The following is an 18747-nucleotide window of genomic DNA, read 5'->3' as shown; positions in this document are numbered from 1 at the left end:
CTTCCTTGCCTTATTTTCTGACAGTAGCTTCGACGTAGGAATGAGAGCCGAGGCAGGCTGAGTTCCTTCGGGGCTTCTGGGGGGGGGGATTCCTTCTGGGAGAACTCAGAAACCAGCTTCTGCTACGTTTCACAAGCAAAGCTCGATGAATCGTGCCCCTTGTGGTACAACAAAGCTCATGGAACAAGCTGGTATGGGAGAGAAACTTCTGTTCTTTGACAAGAGAAAGACGAACCTATTGTGCTAGTGAACTTAACCTATCACCCAGTGTGTTTAGGGGGCAAGGAGCGCAGAGCACAATGAACAGTTAAGCTCTTGCCAACTGTAGAGTGTGTTTAGCTCGCTCACCATGCTAAGTCCTTTATACCTCTCTCTCCCATTCAGAACTTGCATATCATACAAGTACAGTGACAACAACACAGATGTGTCGATGCAATATATCTTATTATAACTTTGCCTTCTAAGTATGAGCAAGTTGTAACTATGTGAGGTTCAGCTCGCTATACAGAAGAGATATACAATATCATGCGCAGACATTTAAGTTGCCTGCTGATGCAGATGTTCAAGCTTCCACACGTGAGCAATTGTCTTGCCAGCGCTCGCCAATGTTCGCGAGCGTTCACATCTCTTACGTTCGTCTCACCAAACGAGTGCTCAAGATCTTTACTTGCCAACCTCTGGGCTCTTGGCAAGGGTTTGGGTTCTTTGTATGCTTGGACAAGTAACCCTTAAATGCGAGACTATTCATTGTTGCCCTGAGAGAGTACTCACCTTACACCAATCGTTAGCTAGGTGCACGGGCGAGTTCCCTTCTCTGATGATCTCTGCACAACTACAGATACCCCATAGTAAGAGGATGACATGAGTTTGTTTGGTTGAGCATGCGTTTTTGCCCTTGCGACCACCTGACCTCAGGTAGGAATCTGGGATTGTAAACGAGTCTTGTAAGACAAAACCCTTGGGTTATTGCTGCAAATGTGGATGTCTGCCGACCTCTTGCGCCTGGCGGGGGCTACCATTGTGCCCCAAGGGTACAACGAGTCTTATTAGATGTAGTCCTGCCAGGGTTTTACTGCAGATAGGAATGCTTTCCGACCGCTTACGTCCGCTGCATTCCACCATTGTTCAATGGACAATTCTGGCCATTCTGCTTAGGTACATGGAAGCTTAACCATACTCGCAATCAAGGGAGAACCTGCTGTTTTGACCAACAACGTAGCCTGGCTCTCATGCGGGCGTGCGTAGGAGAGATGAAGGGTGCTCGCCGATCTCCTACGGGAGAAAAGACAAGCAGGAGTGTTTTCTCCAGTATGTGCTAGTTCAATGAGACACAGATCTTGGTTTTGCGAACGAGTCTTGCGCACTATTGCGTATCCAATTACCTAGCGAGGTTGGTGGGTAAGCTCTTCTGAGAGGAGCATATGGCAGGGGTGGATGCTCCACGGGTCCGAATTTTGGTCGGAATTCATCCTCAGGGCAGCATAGCACATGCCATTCATGCACTCTCATCCTGTGAACATGAGTTCTTACGCGAAGGAACTGGACCTTTAGACCAAAGTCCGGACCATGCTGGGGAAGAACACTCCAGGAGGTCCGACACGTGTATTCCAGTCTCCCTCAATCGCTTTTTGCTCATAGGTATGGCATCTGTAGGCTGGAGACTGGTCATAGACCTCTAAGCTCCGAATGAGTTTGTTCAGCAAACTCTTCAAGGTAGAGGTGGCCCAGATGGTCAAATAGGCTTTCACACTAAAAAAATTTGTGCTCGCGCTGTACCTCAAAGATGCGTACTTCCAGATCCCCATTCCTCCGGCAAGTACCTAAGGATCTTCCCTAATAGCAAATATACCAGTTTGAAGTGCTGTACTTCGGCCTGCAAATTCCCAGTCGAGGATTTGTCCCTAGCGGCAACTTGGGCGCACAAGATCGTAACCGCCTGATTCTAGCAGAATAGAGTGGAGCTCTTCCCCCTCATCGAAACAGACTCCTTGAATATTGCCAAGATCTGGGGGTCATGGTAGCCTTAAGAAGTCCTCTTTACCACCAATGTAATCTCCTATGCTTATTGCAAAGCATGTACTCCAAGGGTATTGATTTATTTTTTAAAGAAATATATCATACGAATGATGAATTCAGTATGAAAGTTGGGGTTTTTCTGCCCTTTCAATACTTCCAATGGTTGATGTGGTAGATGCTTTTGACGAGTTTGTAGACAATGAGGACTTCCTTCAGGAATGAGTTTCATATTTTTTGAAGTACTGTACGTTATATAGGGGTGTCAAAGGGCAGAGGTAACCACCAAATGTGAATAGTATCTTTTTATTTTTATTTTTCCTCCTGTTCATATATGGAATTTACGTGAAAGATGTCTGCAAAACTTATTTAGGTAAATAAGCCAATACAGTACTGTAGGCCATTTACTTAAAAACTGTCTTCTAAGGGTTAGCCCCTGAAATTTTACCAGGAGGTCATTATTTACATGTTAATGAGTTTTATGGTGAACAGTGCTTTAGAATCAAACTACCGGGAATAAACAATACAAGGGTTCAACTTACTGGGAATCAGATAACCGGAATCAAAAGACCTGGAATCAACATACATAGAGCCGGGTAAACCTTTTCACATATTTTGCCTGAGACATAATCACAGATGTGTTCTTACACTTGCTTACCACTAGAACATGGACCATCAACCCACTATCATTGTCAAGCCACTGGTGAATGAGGTGTCAGGATTCTCACTACTCATTATCATACTCCCGGGTAAAGGTTTCCAGCCAGTTGGAAAAGGGACTTCCACTCACCTAAGGGTGACTCCTATGTAAAGATAGAGAGTATGTATTCGTGTAGGAACAAATGACAAATCTGTGAGTAAATTGACTTTTCACTACCTATTCCCCATAAGCCTTATCTGCAATCAAAGTGGAGTTGTGGCAGTGGGGTGGGTGATGCTTTCCTGCTACCGGCTGGTAACAGCCTATGTGCTTGTTGACACCTTGTTAAAAGTTCCAGCTTTGTTGAAATCATAGTCTTATGTAAAGAACTCAGGTTTGTATAGGGAGGGAAAATACAAACTTAATTCAAAATTCCTCATATAGTATTTCTTTCAAATATTTTCGTAAGTTTGTCTCTAATTCATATAATTCTTACCCTTTATGAGCAGTGCAGAAGAGGCTTCAGATATTGCTGGGAAGATGATTGGAGATCTTCTTGTGACCAAACAGACTGGTGAAAAAGGTGTTGCATGCAACAAGGTTTTAGTCTGTGAACGCAAATTTCCACGACGAGAGTTCTACATGGCTATCACGATGGAACGTTCCTTTGGTGTAAGCATTTAATATTTTCTTAGTAGGTTTTCTTTTTGAATAATATAGATAAAGTATAGTGAATATAATTCAATGCTGCTTTCTTTAATTCTTCATTAGGCGTATAATCATATCCAGTACAGTTTTATGAATTTTTCATGTTTTATGCTGCTATACAGATACTGTTTTTGGTTGATATGTAGTATATGTTTTTGTTCCTATGAGAATACAAACTTTTGTCATGTAATATGAGTACACTAGCATGCAGGCTTGTATGGTCAATGAAAAATCATTGAGGATCTAGCAACCAATATATCATGCCTTACTAACTCATTCGTCAAGTAAACAGGCTGTGGCTTGACTCCAGGCATCACTAACTTTGCTAGCGTTTAGACATCCGTCGTCTTCGAAGTTTCATTTTGTTTGTGTTAATTGTTTTCACTTGTCTTTCACAATGAGTGCAAAGCAAGTGTGTGTTATGAGAACTTGTCCTGTCGTGGAAGGATGTCCTTGTGGAACTTTCATGAGTTCTATGGAAGTGGATCCTTATTCTTCGTGTCATTTGTGCAGTGGACATTGTTGCTCCTTGGAATCCTCTTGTACTATATGTAATGAGTGGTCATCCTCTCAATGGGAAAAATTTGATGGTCTTAAAAAGAAGAAATCAAAATAAGATTTTTATCCCTTGTCTGCTTTGGGGGCGAAGGAGAAGTCTAGATCTCTTTTAACTCCTAAAATTCCCCCATCTGACCCTTCGTTATGCGGTTTGCTATCAGGCTAACCGGCAAAAAATCTTGATCATGTGATTCTTCTGGATTATCCTGAAGACTTGTATTCTTCTACCCTCCATTGTGAGGTATAAGATACTACATTGGAGGCTGGTCCTCTTGCTACTTATTTGGTTCCTGTTGTTGACTGTGCTCCGACTGGTGCTCGCCGCACGCCAGCTGAGATGCACCATTGGTATTGTCACACTTAAACTCTCTGAACTCGTATGACCAGCTTTTTTTTGACCTGGGATCTCAAAGGGAATTTTCAGGTTATTCATCTATTAGTTCACCTTTGAGGTTTGTTGAGCATTCACCAAAGCATTTTACTGAGCATTCTGAACATATGAAAGAGCACATTTCACAGCGCCATCTATGCCTGACCCTGCTCCATGGCTAGCCTCACCTGACACAGTTTTATTGCCATTCTTTATATCGCATTCTTCTGTAATTCGTGCTAGGAAGTCTGGCTTACAGCTTGCACCTCATGGGCCACGACTTTGGGATGATCAAGTCAGGCCGACGAAATCTTCGTCCTCAGCGCCCTTACGTTAGTGTGTCAGGTGAGGTATTGTCACTATTCATTCAAGTGAATTCATCCTGAGACCGAGCATCAATATGATAGTGTAGCAAGCCATCATCAACGAAGAGTGCAAGTTAGAGAGGCTCACCTGCCTCTATTTTGCCTAGTGGACCTCAAGATGAGTACGTCATACCTACAATCAGCAGTGTATCCGCCATCTTGCATCCCAGTGCATGGTCCGTCATACCGCAAGTCAGCGGTGCGTCTGCCAATCTGCACTTTAGGCCTGGTGTCCGGTCCCCCATCTTTGCTCCCTTGCCCTGTACAAACTCGTCTTGAAAGGATGGATTGTGCAATATCCCTTTAAGTACCTATGTGCCTTCACTTGTCTTATTGTAGGAGAATGCAGTGCTGAAAGTGATGCGCAGGATTCCACCTCCTAGATCAACTCTTAAGAGAACGAGCACCGTCCCAGTTCCTTTGAAGGCAGCAGTGTCCCCACAGCAGCATCCAGAAAGGGTGATACGTCATGATCCTTTACATTTGTTCCCTAGGGTGGTTCCTCAGGATCATGAGACTCCTACTCTACCAATTCTATCAGTGTTTGATGCGAGTCTTTTAGATCCTCTTGTTAGGACTGCATCCAGGAATGAGCATTTTCAAGGGGAGTACATCTGCTTCCGATTGACTTTAATAGAAAGTGGTATACGCAAAAACCTTCTTAGTGTTTCATGATGTCTCAGTCAGATCCTTCTTTATCAAAGGTTTCTAAACTCGAGTGTCCAAGAAGGGGAGTCATCTCTTTCATAGTACTGAATTGATTGATGTAGTGTAGCCCTTAGAGCAAAGTGAACCCGAGATCACGCTTAGTGATATTGATCTTCTGTCTTCGACCCTTGTCCAACCGGAGAAGGTTTCTTTTTTAATCCAGATTATTATAATTGTAACGGGTCTCCATCCCATCCGAGTGTGCTCGGTCATGGAGGGCCCTATTTTTATTTCAGATATTGTTAATCAAGGAGATTTCTAAGAGTTGCAGGTATTATCTCCAGTAAAAATTGAAAATCTCGCCTAAAATGCCTTCACGAACAACCCATCGAGTGGCATTAGAGCAACCTATCTCTTCAGGCACAGAAAGAGCATTGCTGGAAGGATACGATTATTAGCCATTACATTCTTGTAGTCCAGAAAGGCTTCATAATAGTCTTCCCCACAGAAGGAAGCCACTCTCTCTCTTACAAAGGCTTCTTTTTCGTTTTCAGATGAATTACAAACGTCTTAAAATGGCATTGTCTTCAAATTCTAAATTACAGGTTTGGTCTCCTTGCCCAAATAGGGGTGCACATTTAACCTTGCACCTGAAGATCCACAAGGGAAGGGTAAAGTTAGTACACGTCCATCTACAGGTGTACTCAAGCTGATGCGCCAAGAGAATGCGCCGCCATCCACACCCGTACTCAATATGATGGCGACAAGAGAATGCATCGCCATAACCATGTGTTAAATAGGAGGACAAATAGCCACCGATTCACGATCAAGTCATATATAAAGGACAGCTAAGAACGTACCTATGTCAGCCAAGTGGAATAAATTGAGGACTACGACACTACTTCCTTGGTACGTGAAGATTGCAAAGAATCGAGAATTTTCTTTATCAGATGTATGAGAGGAACAAGGTAGCGGAACCTTACCCACCTATCTCTCATATAGCTATATCTACACATAATCAAGATCAGCCCCTCAAAAGAGGAGGAAGTCAGATTCTCCTCCTCATTATTCAGCTCCCAGGTACAAGTGTTCTTGGTGAGATACACCCGATAGTTTTTTCTCCATAGGTTTCCAACTCTGAGAAGCAGATAAAACTGTCTTTATCTCCTCCAACCTACTTTGAACACAATTTCTTAGCAAAAAAGCAATCAAGGCTTGCCACAGTAAGTTTTAGGTTTTTCTTCTCAATTTTCAGTTACAAGAAATGAGAGGAAAGATGTTGCAAGTAAAGCCAAAAGATTGTTCTGTAATCAGGAATCTAGAACTGTGGGGTTAAGACAAGAACACAGAACGTACAATCCAGCTCTTATTACGATTAATGACTCGCTATAACAACTCTTGAGGACTTCCTCTGATCATATTGGATTAGCCCCCTTGGAAGTACTGACGTTTAACTCAGCAGAGGCATTGCCCTTCATGAAAGTTATGATAACTTATTAGGTAACTCGATGGCCTTGGTACCCTTCTTGTGCCCAGGTCACGAGTAGAAGATGGTCTTCCCAGGTTCTCAAAATACCCATCGCAGATTTGATATGTCTCTTTCTAACTAGGATTTGGATACTTCACTTGGTTAATAAGTAGGTATCAGCAGCAGAACACCCAGGTTGAGTAGATCTTCCAAACTGCTTCCCCCTGCCTTACCAAGACAAAGGAAATTTTACATTGACTTTGACGCACATCTGAGCCCTCTACCGATAGACCCGGATGTTGCCAACCTAAATCCTGGAGTCTCGAGCAATATGCTCTCTCATCTACCATCTGCCTTAACATTAGAAATGCAAAACATGGAGGTAACTGCCATGTCAGGATTTCAGGCCTGCTCCTGGTTTGATTACTGGTCCAGAGTAGTGTCCTTTTTCGCTATTTCAGATCTTAAAGACCCAGATGTCAGAGAGCAGTTTGAGGAGCTATTGCGGTCATGAACAAAAGCTCTGGAGTTTATTATCCACCAGACTGCTTCCATTTGAGGAAAATATGTCCTCAAAAAGAGTGATGAAGTGGTGTCCAAATTCACAAAACAGATGACTCTCAGAGATGCTCTCTTCCTTAGAAATTCGATCATCATTGATAACTACACTTTTCCTCCCTGCAAAAGTTGCGGCTGCAGTGAAGTGTGAAAGCACCAGTCACACTTCTTTCTTGACGTGCTCAGCCTCAAGGTTCCCAGTTCCTCAACAGGTACATAAGCCTTTGCCTTTCAAGCAGTCTCAACAGCGTCATCTGCTACCTGAACCAGACAACACATAGACCTCAAAGAGACATGATCAGACTATCAAATTACCCTTTTCAATTTGTAGAAGTATTGCAGTTGTATGATGTAGATGTGGATTCCTATTGGTTCTGTCTCAAGTACAAATATTTTTCATTTACACAGGAGAGATAACAGCGAAGCTGAAGTACATGGCAGTTAAAATTTTATGACGAAGTGCAAACAATTGGCCGGTAGTTACTGACTAGGAGTTGGGAAACACCGCCCTCCACTTCCTCGTCGCGTAATCTCTTTGATAGCAGTCATCAGTGAGAACAGATGTTCTTGCTGGCTGGAGTATTGTATTGATAATTTAACCTTTTGTTTTCTTTTTCTCTCCAATGGGTTAGCTGTTGTGTCTCCTTGGTGGGGATGCCTCTGGAGATGCAAATCGTCAATGTGACACCTTCATGAACATAGAGGAGATGAAACCTCATGTTTTGTCCCCTGCCTGCAGAGGACACTTCTTCAGTCAGGATTCTGCTTGCCATTAGGGTTGGGAGTGGTCACCCTTCCAGAGGGCGACATATGACAAGAGGAGTATAAAGAGGTCTAAAAGGGATTATTCACCTTCAGGGTCATCCTTGAAGTCAAAGAAGTGCCCACCTCTTCCTCTGACCCCTGGTACACTTCCCTCCGACCTTTTCTCATCAGTTTCCTCTGGTAGCCATTCGGGTAAAGGTGGTGGCCCTTTAACATTAGGACAAACCTCGAGGTAGGAAGACCTTCCCGTTCTTTAGTGAAACAGGAAGGCTTCTACCTTGGGAGGAGTCCCTCATTGGGACATTAAGGTCCTCCTTTCAAGGAGAAATTAGTAGAGGCATTCACTTTGAAGGCAGCACTGGAGAGAGTTTCTGCTTCTGAGAGACGTTATCAGCTCGTCTCGTTTAAGAGCATAGAAGAGAGATTCTCTCCTCAGGCTCATGGCTTTGAAACAGACCACCTCCATCTCAGCCTCTCGACCACATCTTGAGACCTTTGCAGGAGAGATCTTACTGTTTTTATCTTACTGTTTTTTAAGGTGACAACCAGATTGTCCGTTTTTCATTTCGTAAGCTTTGCACTACAATGTACAAGCTTATGAAAGACATAATATGATTAGGTACTGCTCTAGCATATCAGATAAAACCTTTGATGGTTGGTGTGAACAGTGAAGGAAAGAGAGCCTGCTGTTCCAGTTCTGGAATTTGGTTCTTGACATGGAGCTCGTCATTTTCACCCTGATCCTTTCTTTCAGAAAAGGTGACTGTGAAGCAATTCTAGAAGTGGTGGCTTGCTTCTTTGCAAATAACAATGTCAATCATATGCGGTGGATCTTTATTCATCTCAGAGATATCATGTCACTTGTTCAACAACATCCATATGTGGCCAGTAAGTTTCACAAAGGGAACTTCGTTATTCACAAGCCTCATTATTATTATTATTATTATTATTATTATTATTATTATTATTATTATTATTACTTGCTAAGCTACAATCCTAGTTGGAAAAGCAGGATGCTGTAAGCCCAGGGGCTCCAACAGGGAAAATAGCTCAGTGAGGAAAGGAAAGAAATTAAAATAAAATATTTTAAGAAGAGCAACAAGATTAAAATAATTAACTCCTATATAAACTATGAAAACTTTAACAAAGCAAGAGGAAGAGAAATAAGATGGAATAGTATTCCCGAGTGTACCCTCAAGCAAGAGAACTCTAGAAGAGAACTTTCTGCCCTAGGGATCGATCAAGAACAGGGGGCAAATTAATGCAGTGATCAAAGGTGACGGAGCAATTCGGTTGACAGCTGCGTCATCGCCTTGTAGGTTGATGGTCGCTGAACCCGAAGTAGGTGGTGTAGTAGCTAAATATGAGAGGCCATATCTGTCATGAAAGATTTTTCCTACGGCAGCGTATGAAAGATGCCACCCACAGCAGCAGCCACTGTGTGTTCGAAAAACTTTCTTTGAAAAGGTGAAATCACTTTACATAATGCAGATGGGCAACGCATGTCAAGAGGAATCAGTTGACCTGATATTAGGCATGATGAACATTGCAGACCCACCTATACCTAAAATGGTAGAAGTTCATATCATTCATGGAAGGGCTAGAGGATGAAGATAATAATCCATTCTATCATCCAATTAAGAAAATAACCCATTTCTTTCTTCACACAAGAACAGATTGTGATGATTTCTAAAGAAAGTCCTCAAAGACGACTGTCAGTTATTTTCACAACTCTTCATCTCCTGCCAGAACTGGCTGTATGATTTGCAAGAATTCTTCAAGCTTGGTCTGTCACAACCTCTCTGTGACAGTGGTAAGCTTTATACATGTCAGAAATCACAGCTGGTTGAAATTACTAAAGCACAAGTGGACATTTCAGACAGAGAACCAAAGGCAGATGCAATCGTCATTGATGGAGCAACACTTATCCAATGCCTTACTTCCATGTACTTCAAAGACATTTTGTGACTATGCTAAAGAAGACACTATCCCAAACTGGAATACTATGGCACCAAGTACGAACGGGTGAACATAGTCTTTGACATATGCAAGAAGTCAAAGTCTTGAATCCGAGGTGAGGTCAAAAAGTTGACAAGGAAGAAGAGTGACAGGAACAAGTAAGACACCAGGTAATTGGCAATGCCTCCTTCATCATGCAAGCAACAAGACTGAGTGGTATCACTTCTTTGCGTAGGTGTGTGAAGTAGAGATGACAAGCACAGCCATTGTTACAAAAGGAGAAGACGCCATTAGTAGCACAGTGAAATCTGTGGGAGAAAGTCTATTATCATTAAACCCAATGACATAAGCATGCTTGTCATAGCACTATTTGTGCTGCCATCCTTATAGGATATAGATCTTGAGAAAATGTAGATTACCTTTGGCCAAGGAGCCAAAATTCAATGGATTCCAGTCCATGCAGTAGTTTCTGCGATAGGGCTTGAGAGAGCTAGAGGGAGGGATCCCATACTTTCATGCGTTCAATGGAAGTGATGTCTTATCTGCCTTCCATTGCAAAGGGAAGAAATTTGCATTGCAGAATAGGAATGTATTTGATGATGTTTCTGAAACATTCTCTAATCTCGGTCAACATCCAACATTGATTCCTGAACTTGACCTGCAGAGGCTAGAGAGATTATCCTCGGTATGACATATCAAGTGCAATTGCTATTATGGATGAAGCAAAACTAGATTTTCTTGCTTGCTAGTAGGGGCCATACAACTCGATTCTACCAACACAGGTAGCCCTCAGAAAACACACTAAGCATGTTGCTTATCAGGCTGGGATCATCTGAGCCAGGCACCCATCTCCAATCCAGACACGAGCAGTCCTGCTGAAGGTGGGTGAATACAGAAAGGAGAGACATAGCATATATGTTGGACAACACAACCTCTATTGCAGCAACCTGTCTGGAACTGACAGTGTGTTCCTGTAAAAAAGACAGCAAAGGAAGATGAAAGTGCTTACAGTCAGTGCATCTGCGTATGTGAACAGTAGCATTTGGAGGACAGTGATATGGTTTGAACATTATTGTGGAAAGCTTATGCAAGGAAAAACACAAACTGGTGGACCTCTTGAAAAGACAGTAAAATTATGGAAGATGTCATTTTGCTTTATAAACATTAAGACCTTATAATATATAAGTCATTTGGCTTTGCAAACGTTGAAGTCTACTTCAGTAGCTATGAAAACATGAATCCATATCTAGGTCATGCAAATCAAACAACTATAAATACTAATAAGAAAAACATCAGCTTTGGATAACTAAAGCTGGAATCACACTACGCTTTTTTTGCCAGCATCCCAAAATGGAAAGCACGAGATGATGTTGCTAGAGGTATTGGCTTCTCAACTGAGCAGGAAGCAGTGCGTATAAACCGCGAGCATGACGTCAGATGTAAATCACATGATGTCAGCTGCAAGTAGTATGTGCTCTTGCTTGGTAATCTTGGGTTAAACAAACCTCAAGAGATAACAAAAATCTGTTTAGTACATCCTGTGGTAGTTGTAGAATTCTTCAATTCACGTAACATACTGATAATACATATTACTGCAACAGTTTAAGAATTTCTTGGCGCCATGATGATATCTGCTGATCGGTTTCGTATAACTTTTTCCCATTTGCTCCTCAAACCGTGATATTGTAGTGTGGCACTACAATACTTTCGCTCGCTATCATTGGCTGAAGGTTGGCGAAAACCTAGGATAAGAAATGACTAGTGTAATTCCATCTTAATTTGGCAGCCATCTTAAATTTTCAATTGACCAATGGCCAGATTTGATTAATATCTCTTGGAAACACAAGTGTGTCAAGTTTTATGTTTTATCATTTGCACAATTCCTATGAAAATTTACTTATATCTGCTGTACTAGCGTTTTCAGAACTTGGAGTGGAGGTGTGTGAGTTTTGCCCCCAATTTTGGTGTTTTCCCCTCCTGTTACACTACATGGAGAGAGAATATGAATGTCCCTTGCTTTTTATGATTTGAATTCAGCTTGTTTATTGTTATTATAATTAGTTATTGTTACTGAAAAATGTAGTATGTTATTAATTTTCTGCTCTCACTCAGGGTCCTGTGATAATAGCATCTGCACAGGGTGGTGTCAATATTGAAGATGTAGCTGCAGAAAGTCCAGAAGCAATCTTTAAAATTCCAATTGATATTGTTGAAGGTATCTCTTTTTCCTCTTTTTAAGAGAAAATGTTCACTATCACCACACTTGCAGTGATATAATTCAAGATTATTGTAGACATAGTACTGAATTTCATTGAATTTCAATTGTTTAAAGTTTCTTATTGAAGAGCTGTGCAACTTGATACTTTTATATTATTATTTAGTTTATCAATTTTTTTTTTAGGAAATTGACCTAATTTGTAGGGAAAGTAGTTTGAGAGGGGATTTAAAGTTCCAGAGAAGGTTTTGTTGTTTTCTTTTGATTTGGAACTGCATTTGATAAATAATTGTATTATAACCTGAATGTACTTTTCAGGTATAACTGATGAAAAGGCTGAAAAGTTGGCAAAGCTTCTTGGTCTAGAGTCACGATTGGAGGAAACTGTTTCTGTCCTCAAATCTTTGTATAATGCATTCATCAATTATGATGCGTCCATGATAGAAATCAATCCCTATGCAGAGGATACTTATGGAAAAAGTAAGTATAGAGCTGTACTTTATTTGGCACCAGTAGTAGAGGAAAAACTTGTAAGTAAAGAATTTTGTCACCTTGTCATCATTGATGTTTATGGATTTATTCTTACGTGGCATACAAACCTTAGGTTCTTTACATGAGATGAAAAATCAACGCAAGCTGGCATGTAGCTTTAAAAAATTTTTAACAATGTGTCAACAACCGTTCCGGTTTTTACCAGGGGTAGCGGGAAGAACCACTATAGCCCCCGATCACCTCTTTACTTTGATCTCAGCTGTGGCTAAAGACAGACATCTCTTTTCACTGTCACTGGCTTTGGGAAAAATAATTTTTCCCTTTACTCTTGTCCTTTGTTCCCCGTATGGCACATTAGTCTCTCGTGAATATTATCCTTGAGCTGGAGACTTGATTAATATAGTGTTAGACTTTCCTGAAGTCTTGGAATTGGAGAACCTCTATGAGGAAGTTTGTTGCCATCTGTACGCTGATCCGTCAGCAAACACGCTAGTGAGAGCTGTTGATTCAATGTTTTTAACCTCATTGAAAGCAGATTCCTTCTCAATCTGATTGCCTGACTTGGACAGTGATGGAGGTTTGCTCAAGAAGCTACCGTGTAGCATATTCAAGTGGAAGCTAGCCTCTCACTTGAGAGATATGCTTTACCATAATCTTCCTCTGAGCTCACCTACCCTTCAGGGTATTTTGGGGGATGCAGTCGCTACTGCTGTCCTAGCATGGTAATCTATCTACCCTGCGTTCTGACGCGAGAGTACTCTACCTCTTCTGAGCTCCCTGGACAAGTTGGCAAGCTGTCTGAGGCACCAAAGGTGAAAGTTACCCCTTCACCTGAGAGTTTCGCTTGAACAAGCAGTCTCACAATGCCTCACGATCCAGGCACGTTCTGCTGATCATGAGGCTAAGGGTTTTAGGGTTTTGCTTGAAGCAAGTGATCTCAATGCTTCACGATCCGGGCTCACAGTTTAGTAGCTCGGTGTCATAGGTGAAAGATATCCTTTCGCCTGAAAGTTTTGCATGAAAACTGATCTTTTAATGCCTCACGATTCATGCTCGCTAGCTGTGACTACTCAGGCTCTTCTGAGCCTGCTCTACCTATTGGGGTAGAGCGCACAAGCCAGATTTTGACAACTGTAGCAGCTCACAGTTCTGTAGCATCACACACTCAGTGTTCACTTATGGTGATCACGGCATTGCTCAGCATTCAAGGTGGTTGCTTGACTCACCAAAGTGCTTCCTTTCTCCTGAATGCTCTGTGAACTAGTGACTAACTAGATCCCTAACATGCATGAGGTAGTTTCTTAGGGCCTCGAGATCTTTGTGGATTTGATCCTTTGCGATAAAGAGAACTGTACATTATTACATATTAGATAAAAAAATCACCTATTCATGGTTTCGGACAAGTAATCTCGTGGCCAAATTTTCATGTACTGTAAATTATTCGGTGATAAACCCTTTGTATAGTAATTCTATTACAGTACACCAATGCCCCAGTATATGAAGCTTCAATCAACAAATTTTCAAAGATACGAATAAAAGTTTTGCCCCAAGCTTCGATATGCATACGAAAAATTTGAAGTTACGAATTTTTTATCGATAATTTGTAACCGTAAAATTTATTAATTTTAAATAAGTAAAATAAATTGAAACTTTTGTTTATTGTTTTTGTCTTCGTCGGTGGCATGTACTCATAACCGAATATCATAGTTTTCAGTCCCAATAGAAGGTTGAATAGAGGAAAGGATCATAGTAGGTTAATTATATTGTTGGGTTAGTGACCCTCTTATGGATCATAAGACGGTCACCAACCTAATTCGTGCCTTGAATAATCGAGGGCATTGATCACACTGAATCGTGGGAGGCGGTTGTGGTAAACTTGCTCTTTCTGCCTGTTCCGGTCATTTAGCTACCAGGTTAACTCTTCTATTTTCTTCAAAGAGGTCCATGCCAACTTTACCATTGCTTCTCCACTCATTCCTGTTGCTTGCTGAAGCTTCAAAGGTGTTGAGGTCTGTTAGCTTCCTTGAAGGATTTCTTGAGTTGGTCTTTAAATTGAAGCTTAGGGTGGCCTCTTGGGCAATAACCTGTATTTAACTCGCTGAAGAGCATTTCCTTTGATAGTCTTGTGTCCTCCATGTGCATCACATGGCCAGACCATCTTAGAGGGGGTTTTGTGATCATGGCCTCGATGCTGGTGAGTTTGGCTCTTTCAAGGAATGCTGTACTGGTCACATAGTCATTTCATTTGATTTTCGTTATTGCTCTCGGTTTTTCGGGTGGAATTGTTCCATTTTTTTGAGGTCCCTACTATAAAGGGTCCAAGTCTCGTATGCATATAACAGGGTAGGCACTATAATGGCATTATACACCATCACCGTTGTGTGGGTGGTTAGGTCGTTGTTCATGAATGCACTGATGGATAGTCTCTCATATGCAGTGTGGCCAGATTGTAACCTGTTTTCAATCTCTTTGGAGGAGGTGCTCTGGGGGGAAAGGATGCTTCCCAGCTATGGGAATTGTTTGACACATTCAATGGTGGTTCTATCTATGTTGATGTTAGTTACTGGTGGATTTTCCCCTGGTCTTAACTGGACCAATATCTTATTTTTGACCTGTTAACTGTTAGGCCAAAACACGTGTTGGTAGAATGGAAATTATCCACTGATACTTGCAGTTTTGCCTGAGTGTGGGCTACGGCAGTGTTGTCATCTGCACACTGTAGTTCTGTCACATTGATGGTGTTGGTGTTGCGCTGTGATTTGAGTCTGGCTAGATTGAAAATTCCTCCATCTAATCTGTATTTCATCTCAACCCCTGGGTTATTATGGGATACTTCATATAGCATTGCAGCTAAGTATAAAGAGGAAAGGGTCAGCGCCAATACAGATCCTTGTTTTAGTCCACATGTGATTGGGAAGTTGGGAAGGGGGCTGACAGGTTGCTTTGGTGGATTACTTTAGCTGTCATCCCATCATGTAGAACTTTAATCATGTCAATAAAGGCTCAGGGATTCCAAAGTGATTGAGGACAAACCACATAGCTGTTCTTCGTATGCTGTCGTATGCTTTTTCGAGGTTGTAGAAAATTAGGAATATAAGTTTTAGCTGTTCTTTTTATTGTTCCTGTAGTTAGCGAGCACAGAAAATCATGTCTATGGTTCCTCTAGATGGGCGGAAACCACACTGAGAGAATTGTTTCTGCTACATCTTGTAATCTATTTAGTAAGATCCTTGCCAAGACCTCCCCTGCAATTGATAGTAAGGATATCCCTCTATAATTCCCCCATTCTCTCCTATCTCCTTTTTTGAAGATGGTGACAAGTAGTGTGTCTTTCCAATCATTGGGGGCCTGTTTTCCCTCCCATGCTTTCAGTATGAGGGAGTGAAGATGCATTTTAGGACTAAACTGGCGTGGGTCAGAAGTTGAGTGGGAATTAGGGTCTTGGTCTAGGGCTATTTGATCCTTCCATCTACCATTAATGAGGAACTTGATATCTTCGTCATTGTCGTCAAACCAGTCCTGGTACTGTTTAGTTCTGGTGGCCGATAATGGTTCTTACAGCTTTATTGATGGCATCTCGTAAGTTAGTCCATTCAGCGTTCATTGAAGGTTCTCTGGCTGGTAGGTTCTGCTAGGTTGCTTCTTTGAAAGCTTGAGATGTATCAGGATCTTTTAATTTACTTGTGTTGTATCTTCTTCAGGCTTTGTTTTGTTGGATGTTACGTGGCTTCCTTTTTGATGGTTAGTTTTGATTTTGTGATGAGCTGAAATATGAAGCACAAAGACTTATGATATGAACTTGACAGACATTTAAGACATCTTAATGTATTTTTCATTTAAAAGTCAATACTGTATATCATTAATAAAATAAAATACTACCTTGCCAAGAGAAATTAGTTCATTTGTATAAAAGAAAATATATTTCTAAAGAAATATTTGTTCCAACACGGAGTACTTACCTCGAACTACTTTCTTAGGAGTATCTGGAATCTCCTCTCATCCGACCAGAGTTTTGTGTAGTTTACCCTAAACCCATTTTCTATGAGGGGTAACCTCAGGCGGAGTGATACGCGCCCTGAGGCTAACCCTGGGTCAGAGAGCCTGCTCTCTCAGGATTCGACCTCCAGTAAGTTATCTGGTCGCGTCGCGATATCATCTCCCCGCTCTCCTAATCCCTGTGTGACTTTGTGTCCCCCCGACCCCTTTGTGTCTCACGCGGTACCCACGTGGTCCCTTTGTGCTTTCCCTGTGCGTTCTTGTGTCTTGTGGTGCTTCCTCCTGCCTCATGGAGCATCCCCGCCGTTGTCCTGGGCCTATGGCCGGTTAATCGTGTGGAGCGTTCCTCTCAAAACCCGAAGTAGACCCGCACTCCTTGTGTTCCACGTGCAGGGGCAGTGTATGTTCCCCTTCCGCCACGTGTCCGGCGTGCGAGTCTTAGAATGAGGTGCAGTGAGAGCGGTATAGCACCAAGAAGAAGGAAGCATCGAAGAGGTCGCCTAAGAAGCCGAGTGTCCCTTCCTCCCTTGCTTCGCTGGGCGTCTCGTCTGATTGAGCTTCCCTACCCCCCTCCCCTACCCAGAGTAGAGGACGAGGTAAGTCCGTTGCGGGGAAAAGGCCTGCGGCCCTTCCCCAAGAGTCTGATCTTCAGGATAGTGGGGTTGTGGCGTCGTTCCAGGCGAGTGAGGTGCCTGAGGGAGGGGCAGGAGTGTGTATGGGAGACGGAGCCCTGGTGCAAGCAGGGCACGTCTCCTCTGATGACCCCATGTGGGGGAAAAATGTCCCTAATTCTTCTCCAGCCTCTTGGGCGTGTTTTTCAGGCACTTCTGCAGCCGAGGGCGCCGCCGAGAAGGAGCTTTCCCCGCCGTCGGACCCCATTGTGTGGGTTCCCCCCAAGACCCTTTCAGGTTGCCGCTGAGGATAGAAGAGGGCTTCGGGACCTGGTCCCCCACGGAAGAGCGTCCACGCTCCCCCCCAGCGCCGTCGGCCACGTTCCCGGACGTCTTTCTTCAGGAGTCGCCGTCCACGGAGCGTCAAAGGAACCCTCCTACACCAGCGCGAGAGGCGAGACCATCAAAAAGTGCCTACAAGTCTTCGGTCGCCTCAGTTGAGGCCCTTTCCTGCTCTTCGGAGGATGAGGCGCTGAGGAATCTCAGGAGACGTCGGGAGAAGTCCCGCAGGAGATTTTCGCGTTCTCGCTCTCGCTCTAGATCCCGTCACGGGAGTAGGCGTCCAGGGTCCCCCAGAAGGAAGTAGAGGAAAAGTGCCTCTCCGGACGGTGAGTGGGTGATGATCCACCGTGACAGGTTGCTGGAGTTGGCTGCGGCACCGGGCTCGTCAAGTTGGCGTTCGAGAGCTCGTTCTCCAGAGAGGTACTCGACCCCCAGCAGTTTCAACCGACGGAGGGACTCATCCTTGCAGGTTCCAGTCGACAGGCGTAAGTCCGCTAAGGTTCCTGCTCCATCTGCCCAGCGGAGAGAGTTGCCCCTTCGGTCTGGCAGCCGAGTCCTGACCTCCAAAGCGCACCTGACTCGTTATGAACGTGACCTATGACTCCCCTCGTCGAGCAGGCTCGCAGATACGTGGACCTCCGGAAGGGGGGATAGACCTAGGACGGAGGCCTTCGTCCCGACGGCGATGCCCATCCTTCAGAAAGAACCCCAACAAGTGGGGCGGTCCAGGACTCCCCCACGTGCCTTCGCACTTCGCCGGAGGACCCCCGTCGCATGCGTCAGTGCATCCGACGGAGGAAGTCAACGACCAATGACAGGGTTCGGCAGCGGAGGTATCGGCTTATTGGAGGGTAATAGGCCTCATCAGGAGTCACCATAGGCTGGACGAACCCAGGCCCTCCTCCGAAGAATCCTGGCGTTCCAGTCTTAACAGGCTGGTGGACGCCCCTGTCCAACAGAGGCCCTCCCTGGCTCTCCCTTTAGCGAGGGACGTAAAATTGTGTAGAGCCCATGTGGACAAGATTGTGGCCAACCACCC

General features: G+C 43.4%; 1 protein-coding gene across 1 annotated transcript in view; it reads left to right on the top strand.

Moving 5' to 3' along the window:
- The window catches only part of ScsbetaA (Succinyl-coenzyme A synthetase beta subunit, ADP-forming), a 64382-nt gene that overhangs the window by 25820 nt on the left and 19815 nt on the right, over positions 1–18747 (top strand). The window contains exons 3-5 of the mRNA XM_068384765.1: positions 3163–3325; positions 12165–12267; positions 12586–12747. Of these exons, the coding sequence (XP_068240866.1) occupies positions 3163–3325; positions 12165–12267; positions 12586–12747 (428 nt within the window). The remainder of the gene's footprint in view (positions 1–3162; positions 3326–12164; positions 12268–12585; positions 12748–18747) is intronic.

Source organism: Palaemon carinicauda, chromosome 1 (assembly GCF_036898095.1).
Source record: "Palaemon carinicauda isolate YSFRI2023 chromosome 1, ASM3689809v2, whole genome shotgun sequence".
Lineage (NCBI taxonomy): Eukaryota > Metazoa > Arthropoda > Malacostraca > Decapoda > Palaemonidae > Palaemon > Palaemon carinicauda.
The sequence above is the reverse complement of the archived record's forward strand: the minus strand, read 5'-3'. Positions and strand labels throughout refer to the sequence as shown.